General features: G+C 38.0%; 1 protein-coding gene and 1 long non-coding RNA gene across 2 annotated transcripts in view; one reads left to right on the top strand and one right to left on the bottom strand.

The window, feature by feature from the left end:
* The first annotated feature begins 1696 nt into the window (after positions 1 to 1696).
* Positions 1697 to 5408, top strand: LOC118763112. Its single transcript, XR_004998866.1, has 2 exons — positions 1697 to 1812; positions 5278 to 5408. It is a non-coding gene; the product is annotated as an uncharacterized LOC118763112 (long non-coding RNA).
* The window catches only part of LOC115210582, a 174287-nt gene continuing 158497 nt past the window's right edge, over positions 3714 to 19503 (bottom strand). The window contains exons 33-36 of the mRNA XM_029779185.2: positions 15968 to 16086; positions 10806 to 11163; positions 8361 to 8489; positions 3714 to 5369 (exon numbers count right to left, since the gene is read on the bottom strand). Of these exons, the coding sequence (XP_029635045.2) occupies positions 5195 to 5369; positions 8361 to 8489; positions 10806 to 11163; positions 15968 to 16086 (781 nt within the window). The 3' untranslated portion in view covers positions 3714 to 5194. The remainder of the gene's footprint in view (positions 5370 to 8360; positions 8490 to 10805; positions 11164 to 15967; positions 16087 to 19503) is intronic.

Genomic DNA, 19503 nt, shown 5'->3' with positions numbered 1-19503 from the left:
CATGGTTGTTTTACTTTCTCAGTGCCAGAAGATGCTTATTAAATTTTTGATGATGATTCCAACTGTGTAAAAGCAAGAGCATCTCAAGTCTTCAAGTTCTCATGGTTATTGTTGCATATCTTTAGCCATATTTTGGATGGATTTATGCCACGAAGGCAAACAGGAAATACAGTATGTTATTCTTTGATTTGATTATGAAACTAACAAGCTGCTATCATCATCATGTCCATTGAACAGCACATTGCTAATATTCTTGGTCTTTTGTCATCTAGTCTGAGGTTCAATATATGGAGATCTAACCTCACCACAACTTCCCATGTCTTCCTCTGCCACAGCATTTACATCATGTATCTATAATAATGGTTTCTCTTTCATGCCTTAGTTCATGCTTGTGATACCCAGCTGCTCTTTTTTTTTTTTTCTTGGCTTACTTTTGATATGCCTTTCATGAAGATGAAGCTTATGCAATCCCCACTTCCTTATACATGCTCCATAAAGCTTGCTTTTTGCATAGAGAGAAATTCTTTGTTGTTGACAAAAGGTTACAACTCCTTGAGCCTTTTCCATTCATTCTTACTCTAGTGATTAATCATTTACCAATTGCTCTCTCAAGCACTAATTAAATCATTGAATCAGAAGAAGCTATAAAAGCCCCCAAGAGAAATTTGACATAGAACAAGACTGCTTCTAGGTTCCAGAGAGCAGTGATGAGGTTCTAAAAATTTAAAGGAACTTCCTTGAACTGATGTACAGGAAACTATTGCTGTTTAGTGAGCTACTTGTGGGGTTCATCTGTCATCACTGAAATTCTGATTGTCAAAATTCCAGAGATCATCTTATTGCATTTTTCTGTATCTATCCTTCATGAGTACACATATCAAATTCCTAAGTGATTTCTTCCTACATACAGTATTGGAATTTGGGGTTTTCTCTGACTAACTAGCTCTAATCTTTATTTTATAGGCATACCCCATAAAAGGGTTTTGGAAGAACAGCTGTTTCCATATTTTCATTTCTGTCTTTAGGTTCCTGCCTCATTAGTTTCAGACATTAATGTACAGCCTGCACAAAACAGTGTTTGCTCTAGCAATCCTAGTGTAATATTTAAGGTTGGCGTAGGAGTGGCTGTGTGGTAAGTAGCTTGCTTACCAACCACATGGTTTCGGGTTCAGTCTCACTGCGTAGCACCTTGGGCAAGTGTCTTCTACTATAACCTCGGGCTGACCAAAGCCTTGAGTGGATTTGGTAGACGGAAACTGAAAGAAGCCAGCCGTGTGTGTGTGTATATATATATATATATGTACGTGTGTGTATGTTTGTGTTTGTCCCCCCAACATCGCTTGGCAACCAATGCTGGTGTGTTCAGCAAAAGAGACCGATAGAATAAGTCCTGGGGTTGGTTTGCTCGACTAAAGGCGATGCTCCAGCATGGCCACAGTCAAATGACTAACAAATAAAAGAGTATATGTATATTTCAGACAATTCACTTTAACCCTTTAGTATTTAAACCGGCCATATCCGGCCAAAATAACTAATCTGTTTTATGTTCAAACACCTACCCTACAATGTTATTCTACATTAAGTAATTACACCATCAAGATCTTGAAGATATGAGATAATGCACGATTAATTCAAATCAATATGAATCAATAAGCATTATGTTTGATAGAATAATCTGAACACTAAAGGGTTAAATTGAAACTGGTTGTAGCATAACTAATTTTCTTTTGTGTATTATAGTGTGAAGTGAACTGTTCTATGTATGTTAGCATTGACTTAACTTCGTGTTTCCACTGCAGAAGGCATTCCTAGGTAAGCCTTTATAATGTTATGTCAACTTGTATGTCTTTCATAAAGTGATTTTCTTATCTAAACTATGCTTCAATGGAGACGTATGAAAAACCAAAACATGTCCAGACTTGTTATTGTGTTTGCCAAATTTTTCTTGCTGTATACTTCCAATCTTAATTTACTGAAATTTTGGTGTTGCTCCCACCACCACATATCTTGATCAGATTTAAACATTGAACTAATGTTTGCTTTTCTTCTCTCCAAAGGGAATATTTAGTAAAATCATTTTGTTGACTACATCGTTAGTACAGACTTAATAGTTTATAACTCTGCGTGTGTGTGTAATATTTAGATGGATCTGAATTAGTGTGAACTTAAAAGAACATTTTGTCACCATAAAGAGTAACTACATTTCTCCAATACAGAAGTACAAGAAGAAAGTTCTCTTCATCAATGCAAAAAATACAAAAGTAAAAGCTTTCAGAATTTTTTAAATCATTTAATTTTAAAGTTATGAGAAAAGAAAAGACTGTAGTTGTTGGCAATTAAAATCATTATTAATACATTTCTTCTTTATCATCATTGTTTTAGCATGTATTTTTCCATGCTAATTGGTCAGACTGAATCCATCAAGCCAGGTCTTTCCTTTTGCTCTCTAAGTAAAGATATTTTGTGATAAAATAATCCATCATGCCTTCATCCTGACCTTATATGATTCACATTTTATTTATAGATATTTATTGGTGCTCATAATCATTGTATTAGCATCTAATTTTCTGTTGTATGGGTCAGATAGAATTCATTAAGACATTTTTCTATGGCCAGATGCTCTTCCTGTCACCAACCTTCACTTGTTTCCACAGAAGATTGGAAATGAATGGCACCATTTGTATGATGGTGACACTCATTTACAACAATTACATGAAATTAAAATGAGGTAGAAACACATACATATGTAACGAGCTTCTTTCAGTTTCCTTCTGCTAAATTCTTTCATCACAAGGCTTTGGTTGGCCTGATGCTTAGAGTAGAAGGTGCCACACAGCAGGACTGAACCCAAAATCTCATGGTAATTCTTACTAAGGCTCTGAATATGAGAAGGATAACAAAAAGAGTTAAATTTTACTAATGTGACTTTTAGACAATATTACTGGTATAGCTGAGCAGGGAAAATGTTCAGTATACTGAATATTGCATGGTCTCGTATATGTAATATATTGAATTGAAAAACGTATAAACATGGTTAAGAAGTTCACTTCCAAACAGTATCATTTTGGGTTCAGTTCCACTATGTTGCACCTTGCTGGGAGGAATGTTTTCAACTGTTCTGGGCCAGTTGAGGCCTTGTGGGTGGATAGAAACTGAAACTCATTGTGTGTTGTTGTTGTTGTCTCCATCTTGATATCGTGGTAGTTGTAAACAAGTGACCTTCATTTCTAATCTTCCATTGAAACCTGTCCAAACATGAGGAAATATTACCTGGCTTACAAACAGATGGTTAGCAAAAGGAAAGGCCTACCTTGATGGATTTAGTCTGACCCATTAGTATGGAAAAATAACATGTTAAAACAATGATGATAAAGAAGATAAGGGATGTTGTGCAGGGACAGTCTATCACCACCAGGTTTTCCCAGAATGAATAGATCAATGTGGATGATGTTAACCTGCAGATGTTCATTCAAACTGAACATCTCTAGAGGCGCAGGGAGGGAGAAAGCTCTAAGAAGGAAGGCTTGGGATAAAGTGTTCACTTCAGAGTTTAGGAAGTGAACTGCAATAAACTGGCGCTTATGTCGGTAAGGGTTCCAATTGATCCAATCAATGGAACAGCTGCTCGTGAATTTAACGTGCAAGTAAAAAAAAGGCTATATTAGAAATATTCATTCAAGAGAGATAACTTTGTAAGTTACTCATTTTTTTCCAATAAACTTGAAACCTGACCAATTGGCTTCAAAGACGTGATTCACTCCAAATGTATATAGTGTCCAAACATTTTCAAACTGATCTTATTGGAGTTACCTTTCTTGTTTTTAGATTTTGAACTTCTTAAGTAACTTACTGAAAAGTTCAAGAACTTTCAAGGAAGCCTCTATGTGGTTGATGTCTAGTTCTTCCATTAACATGTTAACTGCTATGGCCTGTTATTAGAACTTACTGGAGGTGCCACATATTTCTAGTCACACTGCGTATTTTATTACAAGGAAATGTAATTTCCTGGCATTTTTACACTATTTCATAATTAAACTTTAATAGTTTTGCAATCATGTTATTTACATGTCCTTCAAACTATGTCAAAAATAAAGAATAAAATATGAAAATGTACCACCACTGGTGCATATGATGGTTGTGTGAAATTTACAATGAACCACTGATGGTACATGTGGCAGTTAATGCATTTTTCAGCAACCAGAGACAAATACTAATGCAATGAATTTGCAAAAAAGAAAACCTCTTACCCTTCACTTTAACCCCTTTCATACCAATCCACTCATGACAACCACTGGTTTGGTGGCACAAAGTCTCTGTTTTGAAGTGATCTAAATTTCAAGTGAATTTATCTTCCAAATTCCAGCTTATTAGTAACAGTGTTATTTCACTATAAATATGGTAATGGAAAGGTTAAACAACAACTGCTATCTATTATCAATCCCTGCTAAAATACTACTACCACCCTAGTGAGATATTTCAATTTTTTCTTTATTTATATATATATATATATATATTGTATTTTATAAACAATAGTGCTTTGGCTTATAGCTTTTCAATGAGTCAGTCTGTGTAACTTGGGCAGAACAAATAACTCAAGGGATTTTTATCTGAAAGCACCTGTGCATTTGTCTTCTTGTTGATGCTTTTTATTTTGTGAATATGTCAACAAAAGATATACAGGTATATGTACAGCTTCCATCTGCCAAATTCATTTCACAAAGCATCAAGGCATTGCTCAACCTGAAGCTATGAGAGTCACTTGCCCATCATGTGACAGTGACAATATACTCTCATCCATACAGTTGGGAAGCAAAAATATTCGATTCGGTGAATACAAAAGCTTAAAACAAACGCTGTGCTGAAGAAGAGTAGGCAATCGGAATTCACTGAATATTATTTCCACAATAGAGACACCAGTTACATAACATCAAAAGATAATCAGCATGGATAAACAAAACATTTGTGTTAAGCTGTGCCAAGTAAGGACACCAGTGGTATTCAATGCTAATCATGTTCAATTCATATAGAAAGTTGCTCTTCACATTTTAGGCTTTAGGAAATTGTTCAAGAAGTAAGAAGTATTTTCTTTGATTAATAAATACATCTATAACTTACAGATCAACTTAAATGGAATTGTCCAAAGAAATATTGTAGAATACTTTTTTTTTTTTTTTAAGTGAATTATCGTCTAACCCTACTTAGTCTCGGAAGTAGATTCGGGTTCAAACACTAAATTTTGCACTGTCACTAATTTGCAGTATTCTCGTTCTTTTACAGGAAATCGCACACTCAGCAATCTTTTTTCAAAGCGTGTTGGTTGAAGATATGCCGGTGTATTCTTTTCAGAGTTTTCGATAATTTCATAATCGCTGAAATAAAAAAAATAAACAAGAAATTATGGAAAATTACTTATTGGTTTACTTATTTCTTACTATACAAAAAAAATTAATATTTTGTTTTCTTATCCTAATGAAAGAAGAGGGACATCTCTAAACCAATGGGGGTAGCTTGTATGTGGTTATTTGATGTGTTATAAATAGCCAAATTTCTCTCAAATTACACTTTCGTTTTAGAAAAGAAAAGTTGCCAGGATGCCTTTGATCACAAATTTGTTGAATCAGTGCTGACAGAGAGCACGAGAATAATTAGAGAGATAACCCCAATAATGAAAACATAATGTGCCTAAAATAGGGAACAGCCTTGAAATAGTGAGTCTCTGCATCTAACAAAGCTTTATTGATTAGTTTACAATTGACTAGTGTGTCAGCCAGCTGTAGAAAAATTCATAACAGTAGTTGGGATAAAAATAATATTTGTTATACTCAATCTGTCAATATGTTAGCAACTTAAGTGATGTATTCACTGCAATTGCATGATTAGAATTGTTCATCATATGTGGTCCTTAATTAGCTTTATTTGTCTAGATTCTCGGCATGGAAGGAAGTAATTTAACTATTTGAAAGAGCCTTATGAGCAAATATACACTGACCTACAGATAAAAGGTACCTGAAACAAGCTTGCTAGACAAAGCCACTTCATTTTTAATATCAATATGTCGTCCTAATATTTGAGAATTAAAAACAAATGAGCCATTGCTAGTTTGGAGGTAGTTAAGAGTTTGTGAAAATAGTTGTGGCTGCTTCATCAAGCATATGATGATACTTTAGTGGTTTGACATTGCAAGAAATATAATTATCATTACTATTCATTTCATTGGATTTTATGATTACTAGAAATGTATGAATAGAAGGTGCTGAGCTGGCAGAAACGTTAGCATGCCGGGCGAAATGCATAGCAGTATTTTGTCAGCCGTTACGTTTTGAGTTCAAATTCCGCCGAGGTTGACTTTGCCTTTCATTCTTTCGGGGTCGATAAATTAAGTACAAGTTACACACTGGGGTCGATGTAATCGACTTGATCCCTTTGTCTGTCCTTGTTTGTCTCCTCTATGTTTAGCCCCTTATGGGCAATAAAGAATTAAGAAATTTGTGAATAGAAACCATGCCAAAACAGACATTGGAGCTCAACACAGTCCTTCAGTTCATTGGATCCTGTCAGACCATCCAAACCATGCAAGCATGGAAGACAAATGCTAACTCTTTTGTTATCATATTTCTGTCGAGATGCTCTGTTTCTTTCAATTTTAAATATAACAAAGAATTTAGTAAAATAACTTAGTTATCATTAAGCTAGTGTTAGGAACATAAATTGTGACTAAGGTTTGGTGGAAAATTTTAATTAAAAACTTTTGAAAACAAGACATTTGTACTACAGAACCAGAGGCAGTTTCAGTCGGGTTGATATCAAAAGGATTAAATGATGATTGGTTTTGCAAATCATCAAAGACATGCAGTTAATAATACAATTCACCCTTTCTACTAAGACCTGAAATTTGTGGTACTTATTGACTCTGAAAGGATGAAAGGCAAAGTACTTCAAGCTTATATTTGTTACTACAAATCTATAGGAGTTGTACCCATATTTGGCAATTAATCTAAAATTGCTTTAGAGAAGGTAAATTGTTGATAGAATTAATTAATGAAGGCGGCGAGCTGGCAGAAACGTTAGCGTGCTGGGCGAAATGCTTAGCGCTATTTCGCCTGCTGCTACGTTCTGAATTCAAATTCCGACTTTGCCTTTCGTCCTTTCGGAGTCGATAAATTAAGTACCAGTTATGCACTGGGGTCGATGTAATCGACTTAATCCCTTTGTCTGTCCTTGTTTCTCCCCCTCTATGTTTAGCCCCTTGTGGGCAATAAAGAAATAAGAATTAATTAACTGTATATTACTGACAGTAAGAGATCATAGGCCAAATCCACTTCAGTGGCATCCTGAACTCAACTCATTATTAGATTCTCCAAAGCATTTTCGTCTGGAGTATTCCTGACACATTCATCTGTTCCTGCCTCTTCTATCATACTTTCACCTCCTTCACTACTATACTCCCTTAGTTGTGGTGACTTCATTAGTGCCGGTGCTATATAGAAAGCACCCAATATACTTTGTAAAGTGGTTGGCATTAGAAAGAGCATCCAGCTGTTGAAACTAGGCCAAAGCAAACATTGTAGCTTGGCATAGTTTTATGGCTCATTGGTACCTGTTGGATCATCCAATCCATGCCGGTATGGAAAAGAGGATGCTAAACAATGATGTTCGAGGTTAGATGGCACTTTTTAAGGCAGCATTTTATAACCAGATATCCTTTCTAAGCCAATCTTCATTCTGTAAGGTATTTTTTTTTTATTTCGCTGGTCTTTGGAAGCACAAAGCAACTCGTTATAATGTCAACAAGCAATGCAAACATGTCACTGTTTTGCTCAGACATTTGTACTCATTCACTCACATAAACTAAGACAGATTCTCATACAATTCCACTCACAGAACATTGGGTGACCTGAAATAATGTTTGTAATTAACGATCCATTGGCTGTTTAGATTGGGTATTTAAGTACTATATTAGAACTGAAAAAAAACTGGAGGCAAGAATAAATGAATTGTTTTCAAATACAAGTTTTACATGGTGGTTAAGGGGTTGAACTCTTGATGATAAGGTGTGGGTTCACTTCCTGAATGAGACAGGGCTTTGTTCTTGAGCAAGGCACTTCATTTCACATGGTTTCAGTGTATTTAGCTGTAAACAAGTACCAGCCAGGTACTGGTGCAACTCTCTCTCCCCTCCCAGCTACCGCATCCTCAATGTTCCACACTGGGTCAAGGATATAAGAGCTGAGAGGGTATTTGTCTGCTTGGGATTACAAAGGCACCTAAAACAATTAGCTGAAGCCTTGTACAACTCATACAAATACTATGTCTTTGTTTTTAATATGAAATAATTTTGCTAGAGCAAATATAAATCTTACCGGTCATTTACAGGTATTGATTTTGTATGTACAAAAGGTCGAGGATGTACAGAGGTCCAAATGTTATTTGGAAGATTGGGGATTTTGTAGTTTGAACCACCTGTTTTCTTATTTCTGTGTACTGTAAATCTTGATAATTGAAAAAGAAAATAAAAGAAAATTATTATTATTATATTGCCTTTGTGGCCAATAAAACAAATCATTATCTCTTTAGCATTTAAACCGGCCATATCCAACCCAAATATTCTATTGGTTTCATGTGTGATCAAGCCAGATCTGACATTTCACACCTACCCTCCAATGTCATTCTAAAAATATAAATCACATCATTGAAATTTCAGAACTGCAAGATGATATAGGATGAATTCAAAACTATGTGAATAAATAAGCATAACACTTGACAGAGTAATCTAAATGCTAAAGAGTTAAATTGCTGGCCTTGTACCAAAATTCGAAACAATTATTTAGGTGGTCAGCTGGCAGAATCGTTAGGACACCGGACAAAATGTTTAATGGCATTTTGTTTGTCTTCACATTCTGTGTTCAAATGCTGCCAAGATTGACTTTGCTTTTCATCTTTCTGGGGTCAATGAAATAAGTACCAGAATAGCACTGAGGTTGGTATAATCAACTAACCTCCTCCCACAAAATATCAGGCCTTGTGCCTATAATAGAAAGGATTATTATTGTTAATATCATCATCATTATAGGTGGCGAACTGACAGAATTGTTAGCATGGACAAAACGCTTAGCAGCATTTCATCTGACTTTATGTTCAGCAATATATATTTACACACACAACAGGCTTCCATATAGTTTCCATCTCCTACTTCCTCTTACAAGGCATTAATCAATCCAAAGCTGTACTAATTAACTATAAGCTGAACATTTATCTATCTGTGGATTTTTCACAGCTATCCACTAATTCATTTGTTTAAATTTACATTCCAATCTTCAGTTGCATGATCAGTGATGCTCAAGCCAGTAACAGAGAGAAATTTTAGCACTATAATATTTACCCCCACACATGAGTGTATGTGTATGTAATATATATATTTGTGTGTATGTGCATGTAATATATATATATTTGTGTGTAATGTATACATGCATGGAAAAAGAGCACAGATGGCTATAAACAGGGAAATCAATCATGAATGTAAACTGTAAAACTGTATACAGCTATGGTGCGACCACACTTGGAATTCGCATCATCAGTTTGGAACCCCTATCTTGCTCAGAACATTCACCTCCTGGAATCTGTTCAGAGACGTGCAACCAAACGCATACCCTCCATCAGACACCTACCATATTCTGAGCGCCTTGTTTCCCTGGGCATGGATTCACTGAAGCTCCGGCGTCTGGCGACGGACTTGGTAAACGCCCACAAAGTTGTCAACCACCTCACCAATAACAACACTGAACACCTTTTTGATCTCCATGTGTCTAACACACGTGGACATGCCTACAAAGTCAGAAAACAACACAGCTCCCATGACTTTCGGAAACATTTCTTCACGCTCAGAGTTGCTGAAGCGTCGAATAGACTGCCTGCGTCAGTTGTTGACTGCCATGACACTGCATCCTTTAAGGCCCTCATGCTTCCCGAAATCCGTCGAAACTACACCTGATTATATATGCACTTTAGATGAGTTGTAGTGCACCTGAGCACTGTACACAATGTTTATTATTATTATTATTATTATTATTATGAAGTTCAATATATTCTTTGTTCTTATTTCCTGTTCATCAAAAAATGGGACTTTTTTTTCGCTGATTGCAATCTACAGGTCTGCCTGTAGATTCAGATAATTCTTAGATTATGTCTTCAATTGAAAGAAAAATCTAAGAAGACTGAATCTAAATTCCAGCATAGAAAAAGTGACATGAGGGGAGAAGGATGATCATCATCAACAACATTTAACATCCATTTTCCATGCTAGCATGGGTTGGATGGCTTGCCAGGGGTGGCTCCAGGTTCAGTAGTCTGTTTTGGCATTGTTTTTACAGCCTGAAGCCCATACTAATGCCAATCACTTCACAAAGTATGCTGGGTGCTTTTTACATGGCACCATCTGTGCTGTTTACGCGGCACTTTCGTTTTAGGATCTCAATTCTGTTGTGTTGGGCAGGTATTCTGATGATGATGAAAGGACACAAATGTTTTGTCATAATCTCTAAAGTTTAATAATGTAGAATAATAAAGTTCTCGGTGTGCTTAGTGAAATAAAGTTATTTCTAGTCAATTTTACTTTGTAAAGTGATTTTAGTAATGTACATATTTTCCCCCTAATTTGTTTTACTTCCTAAAATACCATCTGGCACCTCAGGTTGAGACCCCTGTCCTTGCTCTAAGGAGTTATCACAGAGTTGTATTACACACGTGCACACACAAAAATCAACTGATTCCAACATTTTCTAATTTTGTTAAAATAAGAAATATCTTACCGAAACTTGTAGATGGTATTTGTTGTTTTGTAATTCTGTTCATAATAAGAGTCCACTAAGTTTTGACTATCAACACTGGAAGACATTGAAGTGCTTTTTTGCTTAGCTGAATGTCGTCTTTTAAATAGAGACGTGCTCCAGCCTCTTTGCTTTTTGTTCTCTACATTTGACAACAATTTATCAATAGCGAAAAGATTTTTAATATCAAAGAAAGATTGCTCATTTGATGGTTGAGATAATAATTTAAACTGATTCAGTTCTTTCTGTTTTAAGAGCTTTCTATTGAAAAGAGTATTCTTCAAGTATCCAATTTTTTGCCGTAATTCTATATTGTTTACTTCAGGGTTTGTCCATACAACTTAAGAAAAAACAGAAATACAAGATATTAAAAAGTAACAATACTTAAAACGGTAGACTAATAAACAAATTTTGCATAGGTAAAGAAAAAATTTTAATTTAAGGAAAAAACTAATTAAGATTATTATTCAGAAATGGGATAGAACAAAGCAAAATGCAAGACTTTATTAGTGTTTACATATTTAATAAAAGCAGCATTCAAAAGCTAACTAGAAAAGGTTTTGCTGTAAGCTTAAGGAAAGTTGGTTTGTAAGTACAGGTTCAGTTCCATTGCATAGCATCTATTATAGCGCCAGGCCAACCAATGCTTTTTGAATGAATGTGGCAGATGGAAACCATATGGAAGCCCAATAAAGGCATCTCTCCATAGAAACCATGTCAAAGTAAACAGTGGGGCTTGTAACAGTTCTCTGGCTTGCCAGCTCATGTCAAACCATTCAACCTATGCTAGCATGGAAGGGAGACATTAAATGATGATGATGATGTATATTTGTGTGTTTCCATCCCTATAACTTAATAGTTCAGCAAAAGAGACCAATAGAATAGTTACAAGATTTGAACAAGCATTAGGGTTGATTTGTTCAATTAAAACTCTTCAAGGCAGTGCCCCAGTATGGCCGCAGTTCAATGACAGGAGCAAGATAAAATCCTGTCATGAGACTGGCTGATAGCTACATTTCTCCCATTCCTCACTTTGGTTTATACATCTTGCATTACTGGGCATTCTAGATTTACAGTGTGCAAAGTATACATACTCCCAGTGCTTCATTCTATTCTGGCAGCACCACACAGCACTCCCTCTACTGTGACTAATCAGCAAGACAACTTCTCTAATGTTAATGCCATGTAAAATGCACCCGCTACAGGCCATGAAGTGATTGGCAAATGAGCAGAGTAAGTTTAGCCCTGTTTTGATGAGGACTACTCATCTCTAGTGTAGGTGCCATGAGAAAATGCACCCAGTACACAATGTAAAGCAGCTGACAATAGGAATGCCGTTTAAATAACACATACAAGTACCACTCTTGGGAATAGCAATTCCCAATAAGAAATGACAGCAATGACATTTAGTACAGGGAGAATTTTACAATGCTAACCAGAAATAAATATGTAGCAAAAATAAAAACAACATTAATGAATGTCATGCTATTTGAATTTTTATAACAAGAACGAGACAACTTTGAGCATGTTTTGATCTTAGCTTGGCCTCATCAGTCAAGTACTACCTTAACTGCTTTTGGCTTAGAGAGAGAGCAATCTTGTAAGACCCAATTAATGCCAACATGAACTGCTTTGATGATCTACTTATAGATGCATTTTTATTAAAGTAAATTTGTTAGCATCAATCCACAATTGGTAAAATATAAGGTACGTATATTTGTTGTTATCTGGCTCAAAGTCATCCCTGATCAAGTGGCACAAGGATCAAAAGTATTCCAGTCACACCTATCCCACCTTTTAAGGACATCTAAGATGTGATCTAATGTGCCCTTACCTTTCCCTCTTTTTAACCCTTCATGGGCTGGCAGGGTCCCTTAGGACCCCAGCAACTTTTACATTTTTTATTTAAATGATTTTATATCTCATATCTTTTACTGTCAATAGTTCATGTATGCACAAACAAATTTTGAGTTAAAAATTTCCAGTCATTTGGATGTTATAGCATAAAATCTGGTCACTGGGGTCCAACTAGACCGCATTGGCCTTCTGTGAAATTATTTTTTTGTTCTTTTTTCAGTTGTTCTCATGAACTACAAGTCAATTTTCTTCGTATATGTACTGATATGAATCGATATACTAGATAATTTTGTTTTATTTTATATTTAGTGCTATATGTATAGTTTATAAAACTATAAAAAATGTTGATTTCTTTCAATAAAGGTTTTTTTTTCAGTCAATAAATTATATTAAATGCAAATAATTACAAATATATACCTATAAAGTGCTAAACTTCATGTTCTGTATTATGCATTCACACATTTACTTGTTTCAGTCATTTGACTGTGGCCATGCTGGAGCACCGCCTTTAGTTGAGCAAATCGACCCCAGGACTTAATCTTTGTAAGCCTAGTACTTATTCTATCAGTCTCTTTTGTTGAAGCGCTAAGTTATGGGGATGTAAACACATCAGCATTGGTTGTCAAGCGATGCTGGGGGGACAAATACAGACACACATACATATATATATCATCATCATCATCATCATCATCATTTAACGTCCGCTTTCCATGCTAGCATGGGTTGGACGGTTCAACTGGGGTCTGGGGAGCCCGAAAGCTGCACCAGTCCAGTCAGATCTGGCAGTGTTTCTACAGCTGGATGCCCTTCCTAACGCCAACCACTCCGAGAGTGTAGTGGGTGATTTTATGTGCCACCGACACAGGTGCCAGACGAGGCTGGCAGACGGCCATGCTCGGATGGTGTTTTTTATGTGCCACCAACACAGGTGCCAGACGAGGCTGGCAGACGGCCACGCTCGGATGGTGTTTTTATGTGCCACCGACACAGGTGCCAGACGAGGCTGGCAGACGGCCACGCTCGGATGGTGTTTTTTATGTGCCACCGACACAGGTGCCAGACGAGGCTGGCAGACGGCCACGCTCGGATGGTGTTTTTATGTGCCACCGACACAGGTGCCAGACGAGGCTGGCAGACGGCCACGCTCGGATGGTGTTTTTATGTGCCACCGACACAGGTGCCAGATGAGGCTGGCAAACGGCCACGATCGGATGGTGCTTGTTACGTGCCCACAGGTGCTTGTTACGTGCCCACAGCACGGAGGCCAGTCGATGCGGTACTGGCTACGGCCACGTTCGGATGGTTTTCTTATGTGCCACGTGCCACCGGCACTGGTACCACAAAGATACAAATTCCATTGATGTTCATCTATTTTGATTTGTTTTGATTTGATTTTCACTTGCCTCAACAGGTCTTCACAAGTGTCACAAGAAGGAAGGTATGCACAGGTGGACTGACTACGTCCCAGGTAGGGGCCATGGGTTATGCCTGACTAGTCTTGCCGGGTCTTCGATGGTGTTTTTATGTGCCACCGACACAGGTGCTAGATGAGGCTGGCGAACGGCCACGATCGGATCGGATGGTGTTTGTCATGTGCCCACCACACTGACTACGGCACTGATGGATTGCCACCATGTTCCCACAGCACGGAGGCCAGTCGATGCGGTACTGGCTACGGCCACGTTCGGATGGTTATATATATATATATATATATATATATACATATATACGACAGGCTTCTTTCAGTTTCTGTCTACCAAATCCACTCACAAGGCTTTGTGGTTGGCCCGAGGCTATAGTAGAAGACGCATAAGGTGCCACGCAGTGGGACTGAACTCAGAACCATGTGGTTCGTAAGCAAGATACTTACTACACAGCCACTCCTATGCCTACATATATAATATAATAAAATAAATAAATGCGCCCTTTTAAAGCCTAGCCAGGCTCATGGGCCCGATTTCCCGGTTTCAATGGCATATGTGTTCCCCAGCTGGACAGGACGCCAGTCCATCGCAGCGTTACTCATTTTTGCCAGCTGAGTGGACTGGAGCAATGTGAAATGAAGTGTTTTGCTCAAGAACACAATGCGTCGCCCAGTCCAGGAATCGAAACCACAATCTTACGATCATGATGCTGACACCCTAACCACTAAGCCATGCATCTCTACCCACCTACATATATACAAGATTAATAAAATATTACTTTATAGATAGTGCAAAAATGCGCAAAAATAAAAGGGAGTCCCTCAGAACCCCAATGGCCTTTTGTGTAATTCCAACCCCACCAGCCCATGAAGGGTTAAAGATGGTAGGTGGTAGGGTGTGAGGTGAGAGATTTTGCTGCTATTTCTAGCAAGTAAAGTTCTCCTTGTAGAAGTTGCCACATTGCAAAAGATGTATGCTGGTGTGGTAAGCTCAAGGTTCCTGATGACATCACCGTTAACCAACAGCACAATAAAACCTATAGAAATGATGATTCAAGCAGATTACATTGAAATAATTGTACAGTCTGTAAAATGGCTGGCATTAGGAAGGGCATCTAGCCACAGGAAGTGTGCTAAAGCTGACTTTGGAGCATTATGCAATCCTTGGACATGTTGGATCCTGTCAAACCATCCAATTGATGTCAGCATGGAAGATGAATATCAAAAGATGATGATGTACATCCAAACTTGACTTAAAGGTACTTGACACCTCTAGCTTGTTCAGCAGCATTGTTGGAAGGAAAATCCATGGTGGTAGGATTAAGACCAAGCTGTCCTGAGATATACATAGTTTTATCAACCACTACAGCTTGGCTTCTCTTCATTGACGCAGACCTCTCCAGTGGTAACGCACCCTTCCACATGGCCCGACCCGAACACTAAAAATAGCAGCTGCTTTCCCTCACCTTGTTGAAGCACTCACACATCCAGCACTGTTGGCTACCCTGATCGTAAGGCCTGCGCACGTGTCACCGCTGCACCCTTCCTCTTCCAGTCAGCTCCCTAGCTGCTGACATCATCCCACAGTCAGCATGGAAGATGAATATCAAAAGATGATGATGTACATCCAAACTTGACTTAAAGTTACTTGACACCTCTCAATGTTTTCTTAATGTGAGAGCAAGAAGGTAAACTTTGAGAAAGGAATTAACAGATGTGATTGCATGATTGCAAAGAATGAGGTACAAACTAAATTAAAGACCTAGTCTTTTGTAGCATGACACTGCTAATGATAATAAGAAATGCAATAAACTATGTTCACATTACAATTCATTGTAGAGTTGTTCTTGTGAAACAGACTCACCGGAATTAAACAATGGGTAAGATACTCTTTCTTTATAGTCATTGTGAGATAAAGATCTTGAACGCTTCTCTTTAGCTGTTTGGGCTCTCAACTTTTGCAGCATTAGGAGAAGTATGTATCTGAATAAAGATAAAGGAAATTATTGTTATTTCAATAGCACAACAGTATTTGCAATGTACATATTTAGTCATCCGTATAGTTAATCAGGTTGTCCACAATGATTGTAGTAGCATTTTAGTCAATGGTGTAGCAGCATTATAGTCGACTGCTACAAAGGCAATGGTGATACCTTAGACAGAGACAATTACAGAGGTATCAAATTGTTGGAGCAGGTGATGAAAGTTACGGAGGGAGTCATAGCCCAACTAATTAGCGAGAGAATTAGTGTAGATGAGATGCAGTTCGGACTTGTGCCAGGCTGGAGCATGACTGATGCTATATTCCTAGTTAGGCAACTGCAGGAGAAATATCTGGCCAAAAATAAACACCTGGCTTTTGTCAGCATGGAGAAAGCCTTTGACACAATCTCCCACTCCTTTATCTGGTGGTCAATGCAGAAGCTAGGGATAAATGAGTGGTTGGTGAGAGCTGCACAAGCCATGTACAGGGATGCTGTCAGTAAGGTGAAGGTTAGCAATGAGTGTAGTGATGAATTTAAGGTACAAGTAGGGGTTCGCCAAGGATCAGTCCTCAGCTCCGTCTTGTTCATCATAGTCTTCCAGGCAATAACAGGAATTTAAGATAGGCTGCCCCTGGGAGCTCCTCTGTGCTGATGACCTTGTTCTTATAGCTAAATCACTACCAGAACTAGAGAAGAAATTTCAGACAAGGAAGTAAGGTCTAGAATTGAAGGGCCTTAGAGTCAATCTAGCATAAAAACAAAATTTTAGTAAGTAGGAGACCAGACAAATCACAAAACCCTTCAGGTAGATAGCCCTGCTTCATCTGTAGAAAAGATGCAGTAGAAACTCCATAAGATGTATAAGATATGGATACATAAGAGATGCAGCAATATCAGGAATGTTAATAGGGAAAGTAGTTTTTGTGTGTGGAAGGTGCACAGGTACAATTAACACTGAAAATGCACAGAAAATAGATTCCATCAAATGCCAGGGGCAAAAACTAAAAGTAGTTGATAGCTTCTGTTATCTAGGTGACTAAGTCAATAGTGGGGGTGGATGCTCTGAGTGGGAAGCTGCTAGAATAAGAATAGGCTGGGCAAAGTTCAGAGAGTTCTTACCACTGCTGGTATCAAAGTACCTCTCCCTCACAGTGCAAGACAGACTATATGATGCTCATGTGTGAACAGCCATGCTACACAGCAATGAAACATGGGCTGTAACTACCGAGGACATGCCTAGGCTTCTAACAAATGAAGCTAGTATGCTTCACTGGATATGTAATGACAGTGTGCATGCACAACAGAGGGTAAGCATCCTGAGTGAAAAGTTGAGCATAAGAGGCATCAGATGTGGTGTGCAAGAGGACGACTGTGCTGGTATGGTCATGTGATGCAGTGAGCTGGCAGAATCGTTAGCATGCCGGGCGAAATTCTTAGTGGTATTTTGTCTGCCGTTACGTTCTGGGTTCAAATTCCGCCAAGGTCGACTTTGCCTTTCATCCTTTCGGGGTTGATTAAATAAGTACCAGTTACGCACTGGGGTCGATATAATTGACTTAATCCGTTTATTTGTCCTTGTTTATCCTCTCTGTGTTTAGCCCCTTGTGGGTAGTAAAGAAATAGGTATGGTCATGTGATGCATATGGATAAAGACAACTGTGTGAAGAAGTGCTGCACTCTAATGGTGGAGGGAATCTGTAGAAGAGATAAACCCAGGAAGACATGGGAGGAGGTGGCATGATCTTCAAATGTTGGGCCTTACAGCGGCAATGACAAGTGACTGAGACTTTTGGTGATATGCTGTGCTTAAAAAGACCTGTCAAACCAAGTGAGATCGCAGTTGTGGCCAAAGCCAGTGTCGCATAACTGACACGTAAAAAGCATCCCTCAAACGTTGGGCAATATGCTGTGCTTGGGAAGACCTCTCAAGCCAAGTGAAATTGTAGTTTTGGCCAGTGCCAGTGCTGTTTGACTAGCACCTGTGCTGGTGGTATGTAAAAAAACATTGTTTGAGCATTGGTCTCTCGGAGGCTGTTCCAGGTGATTGAGATCTTTGGCAATATACTGTGCTGTGAAGACCTGCCAAGGCAAGTGAGATTGTAGTTGTGGTCGATGCTGGTGCTGTGTCGGTGGCACATAAAAAGCACCAACTACACTCTTGGATTGATTGGGTTTAGGAAGGGCATTCGGCCATAGAAACCATGCCAAATCAGATTGGAACTTGGTGCAGCTCCCCGGCTTACTGGTTTTCAGTCAAACTATCCAACCCATGCCAGCATGGAAAGCAGACGTTAAATAATGATGATGATGATGACATAATATCTATGTACAGAGATTTACTCACAAGGCTCAAGCCTATGGTAAATGTTACCCTTCCGAGATATTTTATGTAAGAGGGAGGAAAAAAAAAAAAAGAACTGGAATAATTTTATACTTGAACAAAGGAGAGTTTAACATAATTTCAGAGTGATCTTTCAAGAAATGCAAAGAAGAGAAGAAAGTTCCATGGAAGCAGTGTTTATAATGAAAGGCACATAATGAAATGAATAATGGAAGCAGGGAAAGAAAATGGTGTTTTACTACCAAAAGAGTTTTTTTTTTTAGCCAAGGAAGATAATATGCAAGCATGCAAATGTGTGTCTTATAGAGCCAAATAGAAATAAAATGTGATAGTATGTTCTACATATTCATAGGTATAAACCTATGCATATAGAAGTGTGTATGTGTATGAGAACATGTGTGTACATGTTGTATGTGATGTGTTTTGATGGGTAAGTGGTGTGAATAAGGCATAAGGGTATGCATGTGTGATAGATGGATAGAGATTGTGAAAGAGTGTGGAGATAGACAGGAATGGAGAGCATTTTATTAGTGATGAGGGGGTGTTAAAAGGTGGCAAAGGACAAGGCAATTCTTAATTTCATTTTGAGCTGTGTATATATAGAAAATTAATTGTTGTTTGCGATGCAAGAGGTGGTTGATCAATAGCTTAAAACACCACCAGAGACAGATGCAATAAGTTTTAGCCAGGAGGACAGAAGTGAGGAGTTAAAAGTTAAGTGATTCACTCTTCGTACATTGGATGTCTAAAAGGCACTTCCTAGAATAACTTTTCTGATTGGTTTCTTCAACATACAGAACCACAAGCAATTAATACAGTAATATTCTTGATGGTATGTGATAGAACAATTGGTGGGTTTAAGAGATAAGTGTTGTAGTAGGAGAATGAGCAGAAAAAGTATTCAGGTTGAGAGTTACAAGGTGATGAAATAACTATGAACCAGAAGTTCATGCTGATTGCAGCCACATCTGAAGGAAAGGCGAAAGTGCTCAGGAAAAATGTAGGAAGCAGCAGGGTCATATTGGAGGAGATGGAAGAATCATAGGTCGGTATATGAAGAGGTAAGGTTGCAAG

The sequence above is a fragment of the Octopus sinensis genome, linkage group LG4, assembly GCF_006345805.1.
Source record: "Octopus sinensis linkage group LG4, ASM634580v1, whole genome shotgun sequence".
Classification (NCBI taxonomy): domain Eukaryota; kingdom Metazoa; phylum Mollusca; class Cephalopoda; order Octopoda; family Octopodidae; genus Octopus; species Octopus sinensis.
The sequence above is the reverse complement of the archived record's forward strand: the minus strand, read 5'-3'. Positions and strand labels throughout refer to the sequence as shown.